This window comes from Musa acuminata, chromosome BXJ3-3 (genome assembly GCF_036884655.1).
Source record: "Musa acuminata AAA Group cultivar baxijiao chromosome BXJ3-3, Cavendish_Baxijiao_AAA, whole genome shotgun sequence".
NCBI lineage: Eukaryota > Viridiplantae > Streptophyta > Magnoliopsida > Zingiberales > Musaceae > Musa > Musa acuminata.
The window spans coordinates 36749681-36770975 of record NC_088351.1 but is presented as its reverse complement, the minus strand read 5'-3'; the positions used below and the strand labels follow the sequence as shown (position 1 = coordinate 36770975).

The following is a 21295-nucleotide window of genomic DNA, read 5'->3' as shown; positions in this document are numbered from 1 at the left end:
AATAATTAAAATTTCAACTAAAAGGTAACTCCCAACAACTAAATGAGATTGGTTACAATATCTTAAAATTCAAGTTAGCATTTTCTTGCAATGTTTAAAAATAGTTTGTTAATTTTATATTATTTTTAAATATATTTTTTAAATAAATCAATAATTTTTTATATCTTTAAAATTTTGATTAAAAAATAAAAAATTGATGGCTCGAATAGAAACCATAACCATCAGTTCCAATTTCAAAACCGTCCCTCGTCGATTTGATTTCAAAGCCAATAGTTTAGGTTTAAGAACCATAGTCAGGACTACCTTATACTGTTAGCAAGTATCAAATTTTAAATTTTTTTTAGCATCATAATAAGTTTTTAAAGAAATTATTAAGTTTTCATTAAAATTTTACTTATATAGCTAATTGAGATAAACTGCAATGCCAAATATATAAGTTTTTTATATACTAAACTTAAATTTAGAGGGATGAATACAAAAATAATTAATTTTCAATATATATATATATATATATATATATATATATTTGTCTTCCTTTTTATGTTCAATTAATTTTATCGATTTATACCTCTCTAAAATGGATTTTTTCTAATTTGGACCAACCTTTTGAACCATCTCAGTTGAGAACATGTTCTAATCGAGTGGGTTAATTACATATTATCTCACATAGTTAATTATCTTTAATGTTTCAATCCATGCACTTTAAATCGATGGTGTCGAATTGTGACACTGCTGACATCGACACCAATGCACTTGTTTGATTGCCTTCGACGATAATAAGGTCTGCTCTCATTGTGACGTCCTCGCATTCATAAGGAGCACACCATCGATCTCATCGTCACCCACATCGCGTCACTCTATAACTACTTTGGCATCAACGTAGTTGTCGGGCGATGAAAGGGTCACTCGACATTTACATATATATTGATACAGATGCAGAGCAGCGTCGCTCGGTAACTACGTCAAATGTTGTCTGGGCTAGGTCGACGATCGAAGAAACCCAACAACCCAATCCGAGGAAGGCGAACGTTGGCATCCACGATGGAGCATGCTACCTTGTAAAAGCTGTACAAATCGAAGAGCTGAAACCAGTTGGGCGATGGACATCACCCTTTTGTGGCACAGTGTCAAGCATTAACCAAAGCTTATCCATGTCGTCATCGTCGTGCAGGAAGCTATTGGAGTAGAGGGCGTACGTAAACGTAAATAGGTCGAGGGAGGCAATATATTGCTTTTTGCATGTGGTGGAGAGTTCCGAGTGGAAGCGGACCAAGGGAGAGAGGGGGAGGAGGGAGTTGGCAAAGGCATCCTTGGTTGTGGCAAGATGGGAGAGAGATTTGAGAATTCCGGAGTGCTCCTTCCCGAAGAAGAATGAGATGACGAATGAGCAGTCACCACCGTTTGTGTCAACGCCAATATAATTTTTGAACAGTAACTACATTAGCGTTGATGCAGATGTAGAGTGACGTATGGCAAGTATCAATAAGGTCGACAGCACGTTCCTCATGGAGGTGGATGGTATTGTGGTGAGAGCGGATCTTATCATTGTCGGAGGTAGTTAGACAACTATATCGACATCAACGCTAATGATGTCATCGTCCGTCACTAAATATTAAAATTTTTTTATTTTTATTTTTTATTTTCATCGATAAAACTAATGTCGTTATGATAAATTAATTTTGATGTGTTTCATTTTGTAACTGTAGAGATGTCGAGGAGGAATCGAGACTAAAGATAACTAATTAAGTAGATAATATGTAATTAGTCTTAAATGAACCAAACGAGTCGGTCTGATTAGATGATATACTTTATGTCGAACCAGCTCACGTGCTCGCCTTTTATTTATTTATTTATTTATTTTTCCTTTTTTCTTTATATACTTAATTTTCATTAATTCGGTTCTCTTACTGGAATCTCTGTCATTCTTCGTCCAACCCAATTCCGATCGCCAACGACACTGCCCTCTTCGTTTCCTCGCGCTTCCTGATCTCTTCGCCAACTCGTCTTCGCCGTTCGGACGCACGCGCTCCGCCGCCGCTCGATCTTGCCGCCGCAGCTCGCCACCGACGTAGGTAAGAACGGGAGACCGCCGCCCTTCGACCGGAGGGAGAGTGGTCCCGCGGGAAGAAGCCCTAGGGTTTCCACAGCGCTCGCCTGGACGCCGTTGCTCGTGGGCGGTTGTGTTCCTGGAAGACGGGAGGGCGTTAGGGTTTGTGGGTTCGCCGCCATGGCTCCCGGGCGGAGGAGAGGTGGGAACCGGGTTAAGGCCATGGGGCAGCTCAAGACGGGGGATCTCGTTCTCGCGAAGGTTAAGGGGTACCCTTCTTGGCCCGCGAAGGTAAGCCCGATTTCTTGATGTTCCTGGTTCTATATTGTTTGAAAGATGGGATTTTTGATGCCTCCGCGACTCCGACGTCCGACGATGTCTGTGTTGCATAAACTATTTTCATGTCATCTGCTTGGATTATTTGGAACGAGGCATCTAGGTTTCTTGATATTGGTTATTGTGCTAGGAATTCATTAGTACAATGGTATTGTTCTTGTTGAAATTTTGCTCTTAACGTTGTTTCCCATCTCCTGCTAAATTTTGTTTGGCCTTTTCGTTGCCTGTATTTATCTTGGAAAATCTAACATCTTCCATGGTTTCACTTTACTGATCTTTTACTTATCTAAATATGTCTTCAGAATCTTTGTTCAGATCTTCAAGATTTTTTTACTAATTATCTCTTTCTTTCCTCCCGCCCCTTTTTATATACTGGTTTTATTGCATTTGGTGACTATGTTTTAACCTCAATTGAACATCGGCTGCCAACTTTTCAGATAAGCAGCCCCAAAGATTTTGATCGATCACCAGATCCTAGGAAGTACTTTGTTCAGTTCTTCGGTACTTCGGAAATGTAAGTGTCACTAGTTTTCCTTTTGCTGGCACGACCTCTTGAGAATTCATTTGCTTTGTGCTATATTCTGCCTGATGATCTAGTATTTTCATGAGATCAGAAGATGACCAAGGTCATGGTTGTTGAGATCCATTATCTGTTCTTCTTAGGTAAGTAAACTAAAGAATTACTTTCATGGTCGGTGAGAAAACTTGAGTTTGTGAAATTTAACCTGATACAGAGCAAAGCCAGCCCAATTAGAGTAGCACTCCGGGCTGATGAAATAATTGTATTCTTATCTTCGATAAGATACTGAAATTACCACACCTGAGGAGAATCTACATAAAACATCACACCATGTGAACTATGAAACAGTATATGCATGTTAAACTACACAAGGAAAAACTTCCAAGATGTTTCCCTAGGTAAGATGCATATTCCAGTTAGCATGTTCTTTGATGAAAATTATCACACTTGAGGAGAATCTACGTAAACTATCACATAATGTGAACTATGAGACAGTATATGCATGTTAAACTATACAAGGAAAAACTTCCATGATGTTTACTTAGGTAAGATTCATATTCGGTTAGTGTGTTCTTTGATGAAAATTTGAAATCAGAGCATCTAAATTTCAGAAAGTCATATTATTTGTTGTGAAGAATTTGGTAATTAGGTAGTGCCTTTTTTATGTTGTTTTGAAAACTTTTATTAATATGTTTGGACTTATAAGGTGAAGTATGTCATGCTTATATATTCATAAAAAATTGTACTGCTTCCCTTTGAACTTCTGAAGCTTCCAATCTCAGAGGAGACTGGGTGATACATGCTTTGAGATAACTTAAAATAATAAAGATTTCCTGAAAAAATGGATATTGTGGTTAATTCTTAAAATTTCTTTTTCTGAACACTATATTGCATATATATATTAGATTGATTTGCAGTTGTTTGATGTTTTAAAAAAAAAAGACTCTTGTTTTTTCTAGTGTTTGTTTAAAGTGATGCTATTTAATCTGAAGTTCATACCAAGTATCAGGATATTATCAATAACCTTCATAATCAATAATTGGCTTATCAGACTTGCTACAGTTGTAGCCAAGACCAGGCTGCATCCAGATGCATAAATAAAATTCATTGACCAATCATTATGTCTCCTTTCATTATAAAATTCTTAATGACATTTGACATAGAACTGGTTTTTGTGTACATAGTGCACTGGAGACTGTATGTTGTCAGTTTCTGGTTTATTTTTTATTCTAGAATCTAGAGCTAGAGAATACCTGGGTTGCATCTATGTGCATAAATATAATTGATTCATCAAACAATCTATGTGTTCTCCTTTTGCTATATAAGTTCTTCAGGATGTTTGGTATAGAATTGATAATTTTTTGAATAATGCATTGGGAATCGTATGTTGAACATATCTTTGATGATAAAAATCTGTTCAGGATGTATAACTGACAGAACATAAGTTTATGGTGCAATGGTGCTCCTATAACCCAAATTTACAGGTAGAGATATCAAGATATCTTGTGAATTCATCAAGTATATTTTTGTTACATTTACTTCTCAGTTTGGGATTGAGTATTTAGTTCCAATTGAACATGAGGCTCAAGTTTTGCTTGAAATCTAGCTGTCTCCATCACCAGCTTACCTTAAAAGTCTTCACAAATTAAACAAAAATTAACTTTTGGTAAGTTCAAAAATGTTTGCTAAATTTATCTGGGTGACCTTTGATGTGGTTTCTATAGAAACAAAAAAGGATGACTTGACTTTATATATTGGGAAATGGCTGTGGTTGGTGACAGTCGCAACTCATAAGTCCCTAGCCACTCTTTTTCCTGTTTTGGTCCACATGCAGTTCACATACTCAAATTTCTTGTGCATTTAATACAAAGCATTTGTGAAGCATGTTTTTTGTTTCACATCAAGCATGCCGTTTTGGTTTTTGAATACAATGTTTTGATGAATAAATTTGGTGGAAGTTTTACTTGAGAATGTTTTTTGTCAAAATCTTATCCTACGTGGTTGTATTCCTGTATTCTATATGGTTGATATTCTTTGTCAACATATGGTTGATGACATTTTTTTATCCATTTGCAGTGCTTTTGTTGTACCAGCTGACATTCAGGTGCTTACTAATGAGTCAAAGAGTAAGTTGGCAGCTCGTTGCCAGGGTAAAACAGTTAAGTACTTTGCTCGTGCTGTGGAGGAGATATGTGAGGCTTTTGAAGAACTGAACAAGAAACATTCAGCAGGATCAGAGCAGGATGTTGAAAGCACCAGTGCTGCCCTTGCATCTCCCTCAATCAGTGATTCTGAAGATAGCAAGCATCAATATGAGGCATCTCACTTGGAAGACCTGGAACAAAAACATAATGTGAATGATGAGCTGCTTGGAGCGGAGTATGGTCAGGAGGGAATTGCGTCCTCTGATATGGGTTTTGGTGGATCTGGAACTCTCTTGACAAGAAAAAAAACTTCAAGCAATGGTGTTCAGATTGCAAAGGAAAAGAAACTTCCAGTTTCTGTGTCAGATTCTCATGCTTTTTCTGGTAAGGAGAAATTGACACATACTAATTCCAATGATGGTAAGAAAAATGAACTGGAGATGCCACCCAAAATAGGAATTGCAGAGCGACAACCAAAAGGCTCTGCTGCTGATGAACCTCAGGAGTCCAGTAATCACAACGATGAAAATGAACTTCAGGACAAAGATGCAGGTAATGCTTTGAAGGTTCTAGCAATTGATCATCGAACCACAAAGGTCTCAGAGAAGAAACAAAAACTGGACAATGCTTCTGGAGTTAAAAGAAACACGACTTTACAAAAGCAGTTGAATTCTTATGGAAAGGGAAACAAGCTGCCTGGACAGGGAAATAAAGGGGCCATTTCATGTGACCGTGGCAGAGAACCATCTAAAAATGCTTCAAGTGGTACTGACTCAAAAAATGCCAAGATATCAAAGAGTCTGAAAAGACCTAAGGAACATTCTATTGAAAAAGAAAAGTTGCATAGTGATCTGAGGAAGGACGTAGCAGATGCTTCCAATGAACATGACTATGATGCGTTGAGTTCTTCTGGTGAATCAACAGAGGAGATATTTCAGGGTATAAATAGAAGGCGTAAGTTGGATGCATGCAAAGATTCACTGCCAGCTAAAAGATCAAAAGTAGCAGGAGAGAATGGTGACAAGTGCAAGAGCTCAAGGCATAGTGATTTATCTTGTGATGTCAAAAGTAAAAGTGATAAAGTTGTAAAGACAAAAAAATCTGAACTTTCCGTGAAAACTGAAGGTTCCTTAATACCGGAGATGGAAATACATCATGGTGGGATGCTTGTTGCACGTGATGAGGCTGTCCGTCCGACAACCAAACATTCTCATGTCACGAATGCAGTTGCTGATCCCGCCACTAAAACTGCTGCAAGTACAATTCAAACTAGTTCTCGCTTTGTAAAAGATGAAACACATGACAGATCCGTTAATATGACTGTCCGATACAGGCGTCGATCATATAGATTTGATGATGATGATGAGGTGGAGCGGAAGACTCCAATTCATAAAGAATCTGCAAGCAACTTGGTTTTAGCACATTCTGACATCTCAGTTTCTGAACAGAAATTTCACTCTGTGAGGGAGGGTAACAGAGATTCTCCATCGAGTAATGCTGTGGCTGGAAAGCCTGGTATAACCAGGGATTTGAAATCTTCTGCCGGCATGTCATTGCCTGTCAAGATGGCTGAGAAAATGAAGGATAGGATAGAAACAACTGAAAGAGCTCAGAGTTCTCAAAGTCCTAACAATCCAGAATATCAGAAGTCATCATTTGGTGATTCTAGACCACCCAATGTTTCACCCAAGGTATCTGTTGCTCTGGATGATGAATTGAATTCGACAGATCAAATATCTGCAAACCCATATACAAAAGCCTTGGTTTCTTCTTCAGGAAAGAAATCTCAGATTGTTCTATCCAAACTCTCAAACCACCAATCTGAGAGCTTGAGATCCTCCCATAGGCGAGCTACACCAGAAAAAGTTAAGGCATCAGGTAAATCAGTTAACGCAAAGGCAACCTCAAAATGCAACATGCACATTAATGTGCTTACTGAAAACAGGACTGATAACAAACTTCCTGTGGAACAAAATTATGAAAAGAATGTTCTAGGAAAGAAAAGGTATGACTTCACTTTTAGTTGGAAGTGTAAATTGTGGTATTAGGAGAGAGAGAGAAGGAATAACTTATTTTCTGTTTTGGTTAATTTTTCATTAATTTCATTATTGTACAGATTGGAACCTGCTAAGGAAGAGAAATTAACAAGCCATAATGAATCTATATTTTCTGATACCACTAAGTCAATGAAGCACCTTATAGCAGCTGCTCAAGCAAAAAGGAGAGAAGCACAATCACGATACCTGCCTCCTATTCCTACTTTATCATCGACTCCTGATGTGTTCCATGGAAGGAGTCCAAGTCCTGCTACTCCAATTCCCTTTTCATCATCACATTCTGTTCAGAAAGATATGAGAGGAACTTATGCTTCCACGCCTTTTGATTCTCCATCTGCTGTTTATCAGGATTTTTCTTTAGCAAACAAAGTGGAAGTCGAAGAATATGAGCACAGGATTAGTCCTGAATACAGGCCACCAGGTGGTTCACTAAGTGGTGGTACTGAAGCTGCTGTCGCACGTGATGCTTTAGAGGGTATGATAGAAACACTTTCAAGGACAAAGGATAGTATTGGACGTGCAACTCGTCTTGCGATTGAGTGTGCCAAATATGGTATTGCTGGCGAGGTGAGCTTGCATGCATAATCATGCTATAGGGTGTCTAAATTTTCATGTATTAACAATCTTTATATGTTCTAATCTGAACATAGTATTTGTTTTGGATAACATACTGTTTGATGCAATAATTATGCCAATTAATGAAAGATCATAATAGGCAATAGATGTGATTGTCTGCAGATTGTGGAGCTACTTATTCAGAAGTTGGAGAGTGAACCTAGCTTTCATCGTAGAATTGATCTCTTTTTCCTTGTCGACTCTATCACTCAATGCTCACATTCTCAGAAAGGTTGGTTCATGCTGGGTAAAACTTTGTTACTTCATTAATTTTATTATTATTATTTTTTGAGTTTGACATGTTTTTGGAGTAGAATTTAATCAATACAGAACGCTGTATTGTGAATCTTGTTTTGGTTTTTACGTCAATTAAATAGAATATAGATTTAGTTCTTCTGTGATAAACAAGAACTTGTATCAAGATTTTGGGTACAGATTCCTTTTGTTACATTATGACACTTTTTTGGTTTATTTTGTGTTCTAGAATGGCAACTACTGTTAGTGCTATCTAAACAAAATTCATATTATTTGTGATGTATTGATAACTTATAGGGATTGCTGGATCATCATATATTCCTACTGTACAAGCAGCATTACCACGCCTGTTGGGGGCTGCTGCACCACCTGGGGCTGGTGCTCGTGAGAATCGTCGTCAGTGTCTCAAGGTGATTTTTTTACTTTCTTACAATTTAATGGTATTATATCCTTTTCAGAAAAGTAAATTTTTTTTCTCAGGTTTTGAAGCTATGGCTTGGGAGGAAAATTATGCCAGAATCTCTCCTTCATAGATACATTGATGATATTGAGGTTCCCAATGATGATGTGTGTGCTGGACTCTTTCTGAGACGCCCATCACGAGCTGAGAGGTCCGTGGATGATCCAATCAGAGAAATGGAAGGCATGCATGTAGATGAGTATGGAAGGTATGTGTGACACCTAAATTATATAGTTTGATATTGATTTATCATTTATTAGGTATTGCCTGTCATCTTTTTGAGCACTAGGCCATCTGAATATTTATTAATTTTCTTCGGTAGTTGCATTCTTTTGTGAATCATATTAAAATAAAATGACTTGTTCCAGATAGCTGACTTTTTAATGCAATGCATCTAAAAACCTTTAGATTAACTATGAAGTGGTAGAATTAAAGAGCAACTAATTTTCATTCAAACCACATTAGTAGCGTATCTCTGCAAGTTCAATTTCCTATCACAATCTAGGTATCAAATTCATTTTTTGTAACATTTGCATTTTGTACCCAAGGCGTAAAATCCTTCGAAAATACCTGAAAAATAGAAAAAAAGTTAGGATAAAGTTTTTAAGTTAGAAATAAATAGTAATAGTATAAGTTTGGCAAAATCAATGTAAATTAGATAAGAATAGTGTCACATATATTTTTCGGGCTTTGAGGAATAGCCTTATGTAAGGTTCGTATTTCGGTCCGTTACAGATTGTCCTTATGTACATATTGAAATATCTATAGAAAAATCATTTGAATTATTAGATTATTTTGTTACAATATAAACTTTAAAATTCAAATGAATTAAATAATCACATATGTAGATATATCTGATTGTTGATTCTACCACCAAAATAAATGACGAGCCTCCACGGGTGGTGGATTGGGGTCCTCGATCCTATGCATTTGCATATCAATATGATATGTTTGTTGGACTCAATCCTGAAATTGATCCCACGATATAGTGTATTGATACACCGTATGCCATTGGTGCATTAATGTGGTGATGATCGTAGGTTGATTATCATGAATCACATTTATCCGAGGCATCGCCTGAGGCATGTATTGGTGAATGGCAGAGCTTCTACTTTCGTTACTGATCTGTTGTTCCGTATCATACCGTTGCTCGGAGAAGTATGACCAATTATCACTGTACTGCTATTGGCCATATGATTTTTTATAATACGACGGCTAGAGTATGATGAGCTTTATTCTGTGTTTACATCATGTAGGCTCTGTCGCATTTGCTCAAATTAATCCACTGCCTTCCCCTTCTCTTTCTGTGCATAAATTTAACTAGTACCTTGTTGAGTTCCATGATCTGAATCTTGGGTGATATGTGTAAAATATTGCTCCTGATTAAAAAGTTATTCCTCTTAATCCTTTCAAATTATCCTCGATTCAATTCATAAATCGTTGTTTTGTAGAGTTTAGGAGAGTACAAATGTAAGAAAAAATTAGTTTGAGGTAGTTTAAGAGAGTGTGAAAGTGAAATGAAGTGAAATAGAGAGAGGATGGATTAAAAAACCCATGAGAAAGGGCTCCAACGGTCAATTTGACCGTTGGAACACTGTTACAGGTCGGTAGCGGTCAATTTCGACTGTTACCGTCCGATATAGCTCCGTATTGTTCATTACGGGACGATATCCAGTGTTTCGCGGTGTAGCGGGCAGTATTATTCAAAAATAAAAACGTAGGTTAATACACACATTAAACTTGCATTTACTCCCTTTTTCTTCTCTCTTCACTATCTTGCCTAGGTCCTTTCTGAAGGGTTTCCGACATCCTGCTGACAATATATAAAAAACTACATATACCTCCAAAGTTTCAAATAAATGTATAAAAGGCGGGTGTGGGGGCTGAGAGGGTCAATGTATATAGTCCTCTATGCCTATTTCTGTGACTCAAACCTTGATCACCCAGGTCACAAGGGAGCAACATCACCCTTGTACCAAGATCCGTCCTCTTTCAAGTAAATGTATATACCTTATAAATATCTAGCACTCAACTTGGACACATATAAACATGATGGGCTGAGTTGCAAATGTCATTTCATTAACCAAAATGCCCTTAAATGTGGCATACATTTTACCTTTACTAAACAAGAATGCTTCAGATGCCCTATAAACACAAAATAACCCATTATTAACACCTGCAATTAGATACGGCCATATAGCCAAAACAACTATTTGGGATCGACTATATGATCTCTTGCCTCCATTGAAATCTATAAAGAGTATTTAAATATTTAAATATAGTTTATACTTTATATTAAAGTCTTTTAAGTCTACTTTTTCCTCTTCTCGTACCACTAATTTTAATAATCACACTTTAACTTTTCTAACTATCGCATCTCACGTCTGTAGTTCTCTTTATCACATGTCCATATCATCTTAAACGATTCTTCCCCATTTTAACTTCTACTGAAGTGATACATAATAACTCACGAATGAAAATATTTCTGTTTTTATTTTCCTAGTAACTCTATATATCCATCTCAACATTCTTATCTACGCAACACAAATTATCTTTTTATATGTTGTTTCTTAACTGCCCAATACTCAATTGCATAAAGTATTGTTGGTCTAACTACTGTCTTATAAAATTTGTATGAGTCACCATTTGCTATTTTAACCATCCTATTTTTAATCCATGAATAATATTTTCATCAATTTGATGCAAGATATCTAAAACTTTTACTTAATAGAACTTCCATACAGATTAGATTAACAATGCTAAATTTAGTTTTATACAGATTACCAAAAGTAGGAACTAGGCATACCAAATCGAATCAAATACATATTTAGTTCTTACTAGTTACCGGCACGTTCACATCTGGAGCTCCTACCACTGATGGTTTAACTTGAATTTCCCTTTCCCTGTTTCCTAATAATAGGTTCTCCATGAACCCCCTTACGTTGGACCCTCTTTTGATGTTTCTCTCTCTTTCCCCTAAGACACTCTCTTCATTGAGATTCATGCAAACCAGCAGCTCTCCCTATCTCTCTTTCTCTATGACACATTCCCTCATTCTCTCCCTAACACAGTCTCATTATCCAAACATAACCTAAGGAATTTAATTCCATTCCGTCAAAACCTTTTTGTTAGGTAGTCATTCCATCTTCGTCTCTTTTAACTCCACTACTTTGACTCCTAATACTCTATAGTCTCTCCCACCACCTTAAAGGACTTGAAGAAGTGGGGTCACCGGTGGTGGACTGCGTGGGAGGTTGGTGATCATTGGAATCAAGGATTTTAATTTCGAATGATACCGCCTGTACCAGACGGTATTAGCCTGGTTGCGATGGGGGAAGAAGAAGTGTCGAAGAAGAGGGAGAATTGGGAGAACCTCGACACTTCCTGATCCGATGCCGCCCTCCCTCGATGATCCCGATCTGGGAGGTAATGGGGAGATGGCGGCTCGACTTCTTCTTCGCCGAAGGCCGGAGATGTCTGTGACCTTCCACATCTTCGCCGAATACCATAGATGAGGAGAAGAACGCAATAGATGAGGAGAAGACTGCGTTCTTCTCCTCGTCGTGATATGACGAGGAGAAGAAAAGGAGGCGACGTCGCCGAGGCAACGTACGCCTCCTTTTTTAAAATATTATATATATACCGAGCGGTACACCTGACATACCGTTCGGTATGCCTGTACCGTACTGAGCAAAGCTCGATCCATCGGTACGATACGAAATTACGAACCTTGGTATTAACAAATATCTATCTTTACACCCTTGTTTTATCGAAAATTCTCTCTTATGTTTGTTTTAGTGTGCAATTCAAACTTCTTGATGATAAAAAGCTCTATGTTATTATTTGCAAAGCTATTTTTTAATTAAAATTTGGTTGTTCTTTTGTCATTATCTTATATCTATTTTCATGTGACCATAATCCATATTTAGAGGAACCTACATATTGTCCTTCATTGGCCTATTGGCTTGTTCATTAAGATGTTCTTCCAAGTTTAATTACATATCCTTTTGTGACATTCTCATTTTGTCGAAACATATGTTGCTGTGAGTGAACTCGTAGCATCTAATAGTATCATAACTTTTCTGAAGGAAATTTTTCTGTCATCATATGAAAACCTTCACTATTTTCTTCCTTCTTGCTTTTGTACCCTTCACTCTCTGTTTTCTTGTCCTTATTGGAAATCAGAAGTTTTCCTGTTTTATTTATCTTTTGCTTTTAAGCCTCCTCTAGTGTATTGTCTTATAGTTTATATCTTAAATATTTGCATCATCCTTATTAATATCTTTTTCTTTTAGTTATATTAATGTGCTTTAAAGCTCTTTTTTCTTGTATCTACTTCCTTTCTATGACTTTTATCTTCCTTCAGCTTTGTCCTATTTGTTTCCATTTTTCACACCAAGAAACTTGTTTTAAGATTCAGTATGTGTGTAAACTGCTAGCTTTCTAATACATGTAGAAGCTGATAGCTTCTGAAGTTATTTACAATCTAGAATGTTCTGATAGTTTTGATATTGTGCTGTTGAGTGCTTTTACTTGTAAAATATGATTTTTACAATTATGGTAAATTACTTTGTTACCTGGTTGTCAGCAATTCGAGTCATGAAAACATTATCTGTGCACTGAAACAAGCACTTTATGATGTATTTTCTCTGTTTGTTAATGGAGTTCTAAGTTGTAGTGTTCTTTTTTGTCTCATTTGTGTCCTTTCTAACCATAAAATTCCTTTTTTGTTTCTTATGACTATTTACCTTTGTTTGTTTTTTCCCTTCATATTGCTTTGTTCTGTTTTCCATTTAATTTGTCTTCTCGTTTTGTTCTCTTCATATCGTCTCTTTCTTCTGTTTCTATTGTTTTTCCAATCTTTCTACTTTTTCCCTGTCTTCTCCTTTTGTTTCTTTGTATTTTTTCTTTACTTCCAACTATTTTCTACCTTGTATAGCCGCATATTATTGTTATATTTTATCCTTAAAGTTATATATATTTTTCTTACCTGCTATTTTTACCAGTTAACTTCTGACACAATAATGTTTCTTACCTGCATATTAATGTTTCTTTTCAGCAATGCAACATTTCAACTTCCTGGATTGTTATCATCTTGTGTTTTTGAAGATGAGGAAGATCCTCTTATCACTCTTCGCAGAAATTCTGGCAATGAAATGCCAGTTGAATCTGACAATACTTTGGAAGAATTAGATACATATGCAATCACACCCAGCGACAGACATCATCATATACTAAAGGATGTAGATGGTGAACTTGAAATGGAAGATGCTACTTTGTCCAAAGATGATAAAGACATCATGAGAAATGATCATCAAAAAATTGAATTACAGCATCAGGACTCTAGTGTATCCTTGAAAGCAACATCTGCTAATCCGAGCGAGCTGCCCCCTCTACCTACTTCTCCTCCACCTCCTTTGGATTCTCCACCACCACCGCCACCTCCACCGCCATTGCCTTCTTCACCACCACCGTCGCCTCCTCCACCACCACCATTGTCACCATCCCTAAACCCGCCTCCACCCCCACCACCACTACCACTACCTGGACCGACATCGCTGCCTTCTGTTCCACTTCCACCTGTGCTGTCATCATCCTCACCAGCTTTGTTTTATCCCCCTATGCAGGAAGAATTCAGAATGCCAAACGTAAGGCTTTCTCATTAATAGCTTGTAGCCTTCTACTATAACTTGAATATATTACATATTTGACTTTTGACATGTGTGTGCAGGGCAAACATTTAGTTCATATGGCTGGTAACTCTGCAATGCAGGGACAGGAAACTTCTCTGAAGAGTGAAGTGGTTCCGCAGCAGTGTCCAAACTTTATGGAAAATGGAATGAACAATACACAGTCTCTAAATAACTTTACGTCCTCTAGGCCATTTGAATATGGGCATAATGATATGTATTTAGCTCCTCACACTTCTAGTCACATTCACCAGTTTCAACAAGGAAATGCATCCTTCCACCAAAGACCTTACCATTCACTTCCCCCTTCACAAACTCCCTCCAGTTATCCCCTTCCAAATGTACAAATTCCTGCTGGACATTTTCCGCATGTTACTCCAATGAGTCAACAACCAGTACAGCAACCTTACAATCCTTACTCGTTACCATCTGTTTCTAATAGTCACAGACAATATGTGTCTGATGAGCAAAGGAGAGCACATTCTAGTGATTTTAGCCCCGATAATCAGCATGCTGCTTGGGTGTCTGGAGCAAGACCATCATGCTCAGGGGCTCCTCATGTGCAGGATGGTGTGTAATTATAAGTTGCTCATAAATACTTATGGTTATCTGAATTGTGCATCCTCTAAAAGCAATTGAACTTGGGATGATCGGATTCTTCACTTTCTTTTGGTCAGGGCTTATGAGGTCTAGCATGGAAAGACCGTTGTCTAACTCAATGGGAGTGCATAATCCTATACCATCTGGAGGTCCAGTTCAAGGTTGTGTTGACTTGGACAAAGATATATTAAAAGTCATACGATTGATACACATCCTATTTTTGATTGATTGGTGTCTTTTCATTTCTACAGGCCATGGTTTTCCCCAAGTGCTTCCAGGAAGGCCGAATATTCCTGGTCTTAATTGTTGGAGACCAGGTTAAGATCAGTTCTATGTACATGTTTTGATATGGTAATCTTTGATTTCTTTTTTACACAACTTTGTTAGATAAAATTTGAAATTCTGCATTGTCTTTAAGTGGATAACATTCTGTTTAGAATCATCATTTGTATTTCCTTGTATTTTGTTTCAGTTCTACTCCGAGATGTCTGCGAGTATGCCTTCAGATGTGTGACAATTTTCATCTTCTTACAGTTGATTTTAGGAAAAAAAAGATGCCATCAGAGAATCAGAGTTGGTGTATCTGGTTTAGTCTTTTGTGAGGAATATGTACATTTGAATTGTTTTGCAACTGCATCCAACAAACTAACTTCCTGAATGTAAGTCCATGTTGTATATCCAATCAATAACATGTGTCTTTTATTTTTGTACTTATCCCAATCGTACATAATGTTCCAGTTGCATAGTTTGTGGATATGGTTGAGGTGAAATTTATTTGATGTTATTTGTTACCAGTCTCTGGATATGGAATGTTTAAAATTAAAATACAAATAACACAGACTTCTTTCCTATAAAAATGGCCTGGCATCATAAGTCTTAAGCCCGTGAGCGGTGAGCTTGCAGTGTGATTCACTTAATTGGTTAAAGAAGCCAGCTTTGAAACAGGAACTTCAACTTTGCCCTTCCTTTCAATGCTTAAGATTCATAGCTACGAACGAAAAACTAGGCTGAAGATCAATTGTTTAATTTACTTTTGTTAGAATCTTAATGTAATTTACTTTTTTCTAGCTCTCTGAAGATTGATGAACCCGATAGATATCTTATTGCGTGAGCATACAGAACTTGCAGCATGTCATGCTTTAGTTACTGTTGCATTATAAAATTAGCTAGGAAGTTTCCCACCCCCCTCAAGTTCTTGTACCAATATGATTATGCTTTTGCTATGCTTTATGAGGGACAAGGTCAGTAAGTTCATGGGAGGTCAGATTTCTTGACTGATATTAAATAGTTCAGCTTCTTGATGACTGAGACAATCTATTTGGTTGCTAGATATGAGTGCATTAATTTTATGCCCAGTAGTGCAGTGGGAGTAGCCTCATGCCTTGGTGGTGCAATCCAAAGTTGTTTATCAAGCCATTGAAGCCATTGTCAGATATTTGGTTTCTTAGCTAATGAACTGAATTCCTAATAAATCAAAACTGCTATATATCTTGAAGCCATGCCAATGTTAAATTATTGAATTAGGAAATTTACCAACATGTATCAACCGATTGATGTATGAAACTGGGTGGAAGGGGTTTGCAAATATAAACTAATCTAATGTTTTCAGATCCTTCTGTATTTATCGATCTTCTTTTTGTGATTATCATTTACCTACATATAGAATTACATTTTATTATATAAACATTTTAGAGCCTCTACCTTATCTGTATCCTTTATGAAGATCCAAATAATTAGGTCCAGTGAAATCCTAATTTTAAGCATCACAATCTCATAAAAGCATATAGATCAGAATGCTTGATAAAGATTGGTAGACTTAACACAAATCAATTGAACACGAGCAATTTAATATATGTATCTTGATTAGAAAATTCTGTTGTTAATTATCACACTTTTTACAGACCTACAGTACATGTGGATTAACTGTGTTAGTCAGTTCGCCAGATGAGGCTCTTGAAATATTAACTTGTATGCTGTTAACAGGGAACTAACTGTTATGAGCTCTGCTTGTGTTCAAAGATGACCGTACCTGGGTGTGTGAAACATTACTTAGAACTTTTTAAGCTTCTTTAAGCAAAGTGACATCTAATTGAGGTATAAGAAATATGACATTTATTAAGTGATCACCTGAATAAATGGGTGTTTACATGTAATATGCAGGAGTAACTTGTTAGTTTCACTTTCTAACATACTATCTGTCAATCTTAATTGAGAAGCTTCATAGGTAGCTAGGTGCATTTTTATCTTATTATTAGTGAGTTTCTGTTTACGAGTTAGAGAGACAGAGGAGTTGACAGTGAGAGAATTAGAAAAAATGGGGTTCACAAATGGTGGTTGAACATCAGACAATATTAACGAGCATTTCCATATTCATAATTTTATTTGTTCCTGCTTTGGATAAGATAATCAGATATATATATTTTTATTTCTGAAAGTATTGACGGAAATATGTTCTCTCATCAAAGAGTCCTAAGATCAGTTTGTGTAGGGAAAAGTGTTTCTGTATAGCTTAATGTTTGTGTTCTGATTATGGTAGGATGATAGGTTTTGGAGTCAGTTGATTGGATCCAATTAATGTTGACTTATGGTTCAGAATATGGTAGGTTTAGGAGTCAGTTGATCAGATCAAATTTTACATGGTAGGACTAAGTTGATTAGATCAAATTGGATATGATTGTATTGAGTTGTTACTGTTTTGTTTATACATAAAGTCTAGTTTCTGTTTGCTTATGACAAAAGGATTCTGGGTGACAGTGGGGTTTTCTCTTCTTCTTTCCCTTTTTATATCTTTTTTCCAACTTTGTATTCTTGTCTACCACTTTGTCAAACCTTCGCCTATCCCTATTTAGAAAACACCGTTTCTCTGTGTATCTTTCTGACATACGCACAAATATGGAAGTAAGACCATGCTGCCCTGAATTGCATCAGAATTAACTAAGTGTTTTAACATTTTGATGTTGCTTACTGGGAACAAGATAGGTCTCTGTTGTATGTTTTTTGGAATATTTTAAGGAATCATTGGAGGTCCTAGCTGTGAGAGGTGATGCTCGATAGAAATGTTTCTTTAAGCAATTTTTGGAAATTTGGTGAGAATCTCGACTCTCTGTAAATTGGTTCTCACTCCATATTTTTTTTCCTTATATTGGCTGGTTATCATTGGATAATCTCGCATTACTTCCTTTTACGGGATTCTATTAGATTTGCATCTAATCAGGATAGTTTTTTTTTTGTTTTTTAAATAGTTTCTTCCTCCACCAAGTTGAACAAATTTATTCTTATCACAGGTCTTTTGCTAAAACAGAGTTGGTCGCATATGTGGATATCTAATTATACATCGGGTTGATGTTGGGAATTGCAAGACAGTTCTTAGGGATTTTGTTCCAGCTAAACCAGTTCAAAGACTGAGGTAAAAGTTATACAAATTGGTAACTCAAGAAATTTGTACAGTTCAATGACACTGGGCTTTTTATAATTCCAGTACTGACTAAATATGGCATTTCGAGAACCTTGTTGTTCACTTATTTTTGTAATGGTTAAAATGAATGAACATTGATCATTAGAAATGTGTTATTTTTTGTGAATATCAAGAGCATTTTGTTGAAATTGGAAGAAAAATATGAAACTTGCTGTTGCTGAAAGTATAAAACTAATGCTTGTCTAGTAGTATCCTTCTTGATACCTGAACATTGCATCTTGCTTCACTTCCGAGTTGACACTATATGAAGTTATTTGTGTGAGCTGAAGGATAAGCATTTCTTATAGGTTTTTAGGTATGCAATCAAACAATTTTTTATTCTTCATAGCAGACTCCATCTATTGTAGTTGTAAGAAATGCTAGCAATTTAATATTCATAGTTGTTGGGATGTTTTGTCTGTCTTTATTGAAGGTTCATGTTTCCTGTAGATTCATAATGCACCTTGATAAAAAGCTGAGGGTACATGTAATTTTATTGGGAAGGAAAAACAGTTTCAGTTAAGTTTCAACTGACAGTAAAGTCAACCAGCTTCTGCTGAACTAGTTTTGCAACTGATCATATTAGCTCTATAGGGTTTAATCAAGTTGTGTAAAGTTAAGAAGGATATAGCGGGAGAGGCATTGCTGATACCGTAACATTAAGATTCACATTCACGGTTCGGCTTCATTTCTCTCTTATTTGTTGTGGAAACCATGTTTCTTGTCAAAGCAATCAAGTTTCACTGTTCAGTAGGTTTCTCCAAGATTGAATGCTTGGAAGAATTGCATTGTTTTTGTTAAGTCAATTGTGAAAGATTGCCATGCTGATCAACATGTGTTGGCATGAGCTGAAACATCCAATACCAGAATGTGTACTAGATGTGCCACACCAACCCTGCATCAGTGTCTGACATATGAATAGGCTAATATTTGGTCTATGCTCAGTGCAATAGGGTCATATCATCTAGCACAATGCAGAAGTGTATCGTGCTAGAAAAGGTATCAACATGCTCCTGTGCCAAGTTATAACAACTCTTTATTATACTTTTCACATGACTGGTCAATAATTAATGCATTGCTTAGATACAAGAACTAGTTGGTTCTAGCTCTAACGAGTCGGTTCAAGGCAGCCCAATCTCATAAAAGATCCAGACCCGATGGCCAATTAGACCTCCACAGTTGGGCCATACTGATTACATTTAGCAAAATTGAGTAAGCAGTGTGCACATCTGTTAGCCTCGTAACAACATGAGAAATACACGCTTGAAGCTCATTTACATACTAAAAAATCTTCCTCACACAATCGGTGGACTTCCGAGGGTCAGTTCCTCAATGGTTGAGGACCCTTACAACCTGAAGAGAATCAGTCCCGATCTCAATACTTTGAGAACCCTCAGTTATTGCAGCCTGGACCCCTCTAGGATGGCCATCAGCTTATTATACCAGCAGTCTCCGCCTTCCAAATATGTACAGCTAGCCAGTAGACAGCACCCCTCGTCCAACCTAAGCACAAAGCCAGCCCCTCCAACATCAAATTAGCATCAAAAGACCCATCATTATTCAACCTGACCTACCCACCAGGGTGTCTAGTCCACTGCACTAGAATGTGCCCCATCCCACTTTCCCTCGGACTCATATAGTAGACTACTATTCAGTATTCACAACGAAGCCCACAGCTCTAAGGAGAATAGAGATAGGCCCAACTGATCCTAATATATGTGTATCATATATTACTAGTGCCGTTGTCCTAATTATGCCTAGATTCATACGTACCAGATGGTATTTACCAGTTTGGTAGATGGATTCTTTTCGGGCGATTCGGTATGCTTATCTGTCACCCACCCCCTTGTTGTTCATGCCATCAGTCACCTGCCTCTGCTGCGCACCGGCCTGGGTGCTTCCAATGTTAAAACTTATGGGTTGGATGAAAATGAAAAAGGATATAAAGTTTTTATCTATACAACTGGGAATTATCTTGTTTCTCTCTCCAAATGACATAAATTTGAACTTTTTTCCTCAATTTGTGTGAAACCTCTTAACAGTACAGATTCTGATAAGTTCTCATCTATGGATTATTTGTTGAAAGATACTGGCTTGCAAAGGTTGTCGTTGTCGTTCCTCCATTGAATTCAGATAGCCGTTGTGTTGCTGGTTAGTCAATGGAGCTAGACATAGGTAATTATCTAACGTGGTGCATTTTGCTTGTGTTTTAGTTAATGAAACAATGATTCAATAAGTATATGATAATTAGCCATCTTATCTTAACTAATTTTGTTATGCCACTCTGTTGTTTACAACACCAGCAAGCATCTCCTGTTTCAGTCTAAATGAATTAGCAAAAAATTGTAGGATTTTTGCAGCTTCATCTTTGTCACTTGAAGAATGAGAAACTTGAAGGAACTTCTGGGTTTGGTGGGTGGAAGAAATGCTCAGGGCATTAGAGCAGATGAATGTTCACCAGCATAATGGGTATTTACATCTGGCTTTGGATCTTAATTAGGTAGCAATGTGATAGGTTATGCCTGATTCATTTTGACAGTAGCCAGAATATATTATTATTCGTTTCTGATCTGTACATGCTAGTTTAGGCTTTTGATAATTCATCCAGGTGATGCATTTATGCTTTACATCTCACCATAATTTTCACTATATCCTGTGTTCAGGTAAGAGACTTGTCGAATTCCTATTCTTTCTTTCTTGCTCTATCCCTTTCAGCTCCTGCGCGATTTACTTGTCTTCAGGTTGTGTGATATCACTTGCTATTCCATGACTTTTATCCTTTTTACTCGGCCTTCTCCATTTCTGATCTATGAAATTTTAAGGCATTAACTTTTGCAAAAATCTGCGTTGAACAGAAGATTCATATCATGGTTTAAGATTTGCTTATTGATGCCTTGACCATAGTACCTTTGCTGGAGTTGAACTCAACCATGATCCAAAATTGTGGTGAGGCCGCCATCCTGCAACAATAAGGTAGAATTTTGTCTCGGAGTAGACATTCTGGTTGTTAGTATATATTGTATGTCTAGCTACGTGGATAGTATTTAGTACGTACAGTTATTGTAATCCTAGCAATACCGAATGAAAGGCATATAGACATCCTCTTATCATGGAGGT

At 36.9% G+C, this 21295-nt stretch overlaps 1 protein-coding gene across 3 annotated transcripts; it reads left to right on the top strand.

Moving 5' to 3' along the window:
* The first annotated feature begins 1899 nt into the window (after window positions 1-1899).
* On the top strand, window positions 1900-21173 carry LOC135580989 (ENHANCER OF AG-4 protein 2-like). Of its 3 annotated transcripts, XM_065143139.1 has the most exons (14): window positions 1901-2338; window positions 2821-2897; window positions 4980-7052; window positions 7164-7671; window positions 7843-7951; window positions 8272-8384; window positions 8455-8642; window positions 13494-14082; window positions 14166-14694; window positions 14802-14885; window positions 14976-15075; window positions 15197-15383; window positions 18009-18130; window positions 20528-21173. In XM_065143139.1, exons 1-11 carry the CDS (start codon window positions 2228-2230, stop codon window positions 15044-15046), a joined length of 4452 nt encoding a protein of 1483 aa, XP_064999211.1. In that variant the 5' UTR covers window positions 1901-2227; the 3' UTR covers window positions 15047-15075; window positions 15197-15383; window positions 18009-18130; window positions 20528-21173. The 3 variants fall into 3 exon arrangements, with proteins under 3 accessions (XP_064999212.1, XP_064999211.1, XP_064999210.1); XM_065143140.1 differs by lacking the exon at window positions 20528-21173 and having other exon boundaries at window positions 1900-2338; window positions 15259-15383; window positions 18009-18387; XM_065143138.1 differs by lacking the exon at window positions 20528-21173 and having other exon boundaries at window positions 18009-18387.
* The last annotated feature ends 122 nt before the right edge of the window (window positions 21174-21295 follow it).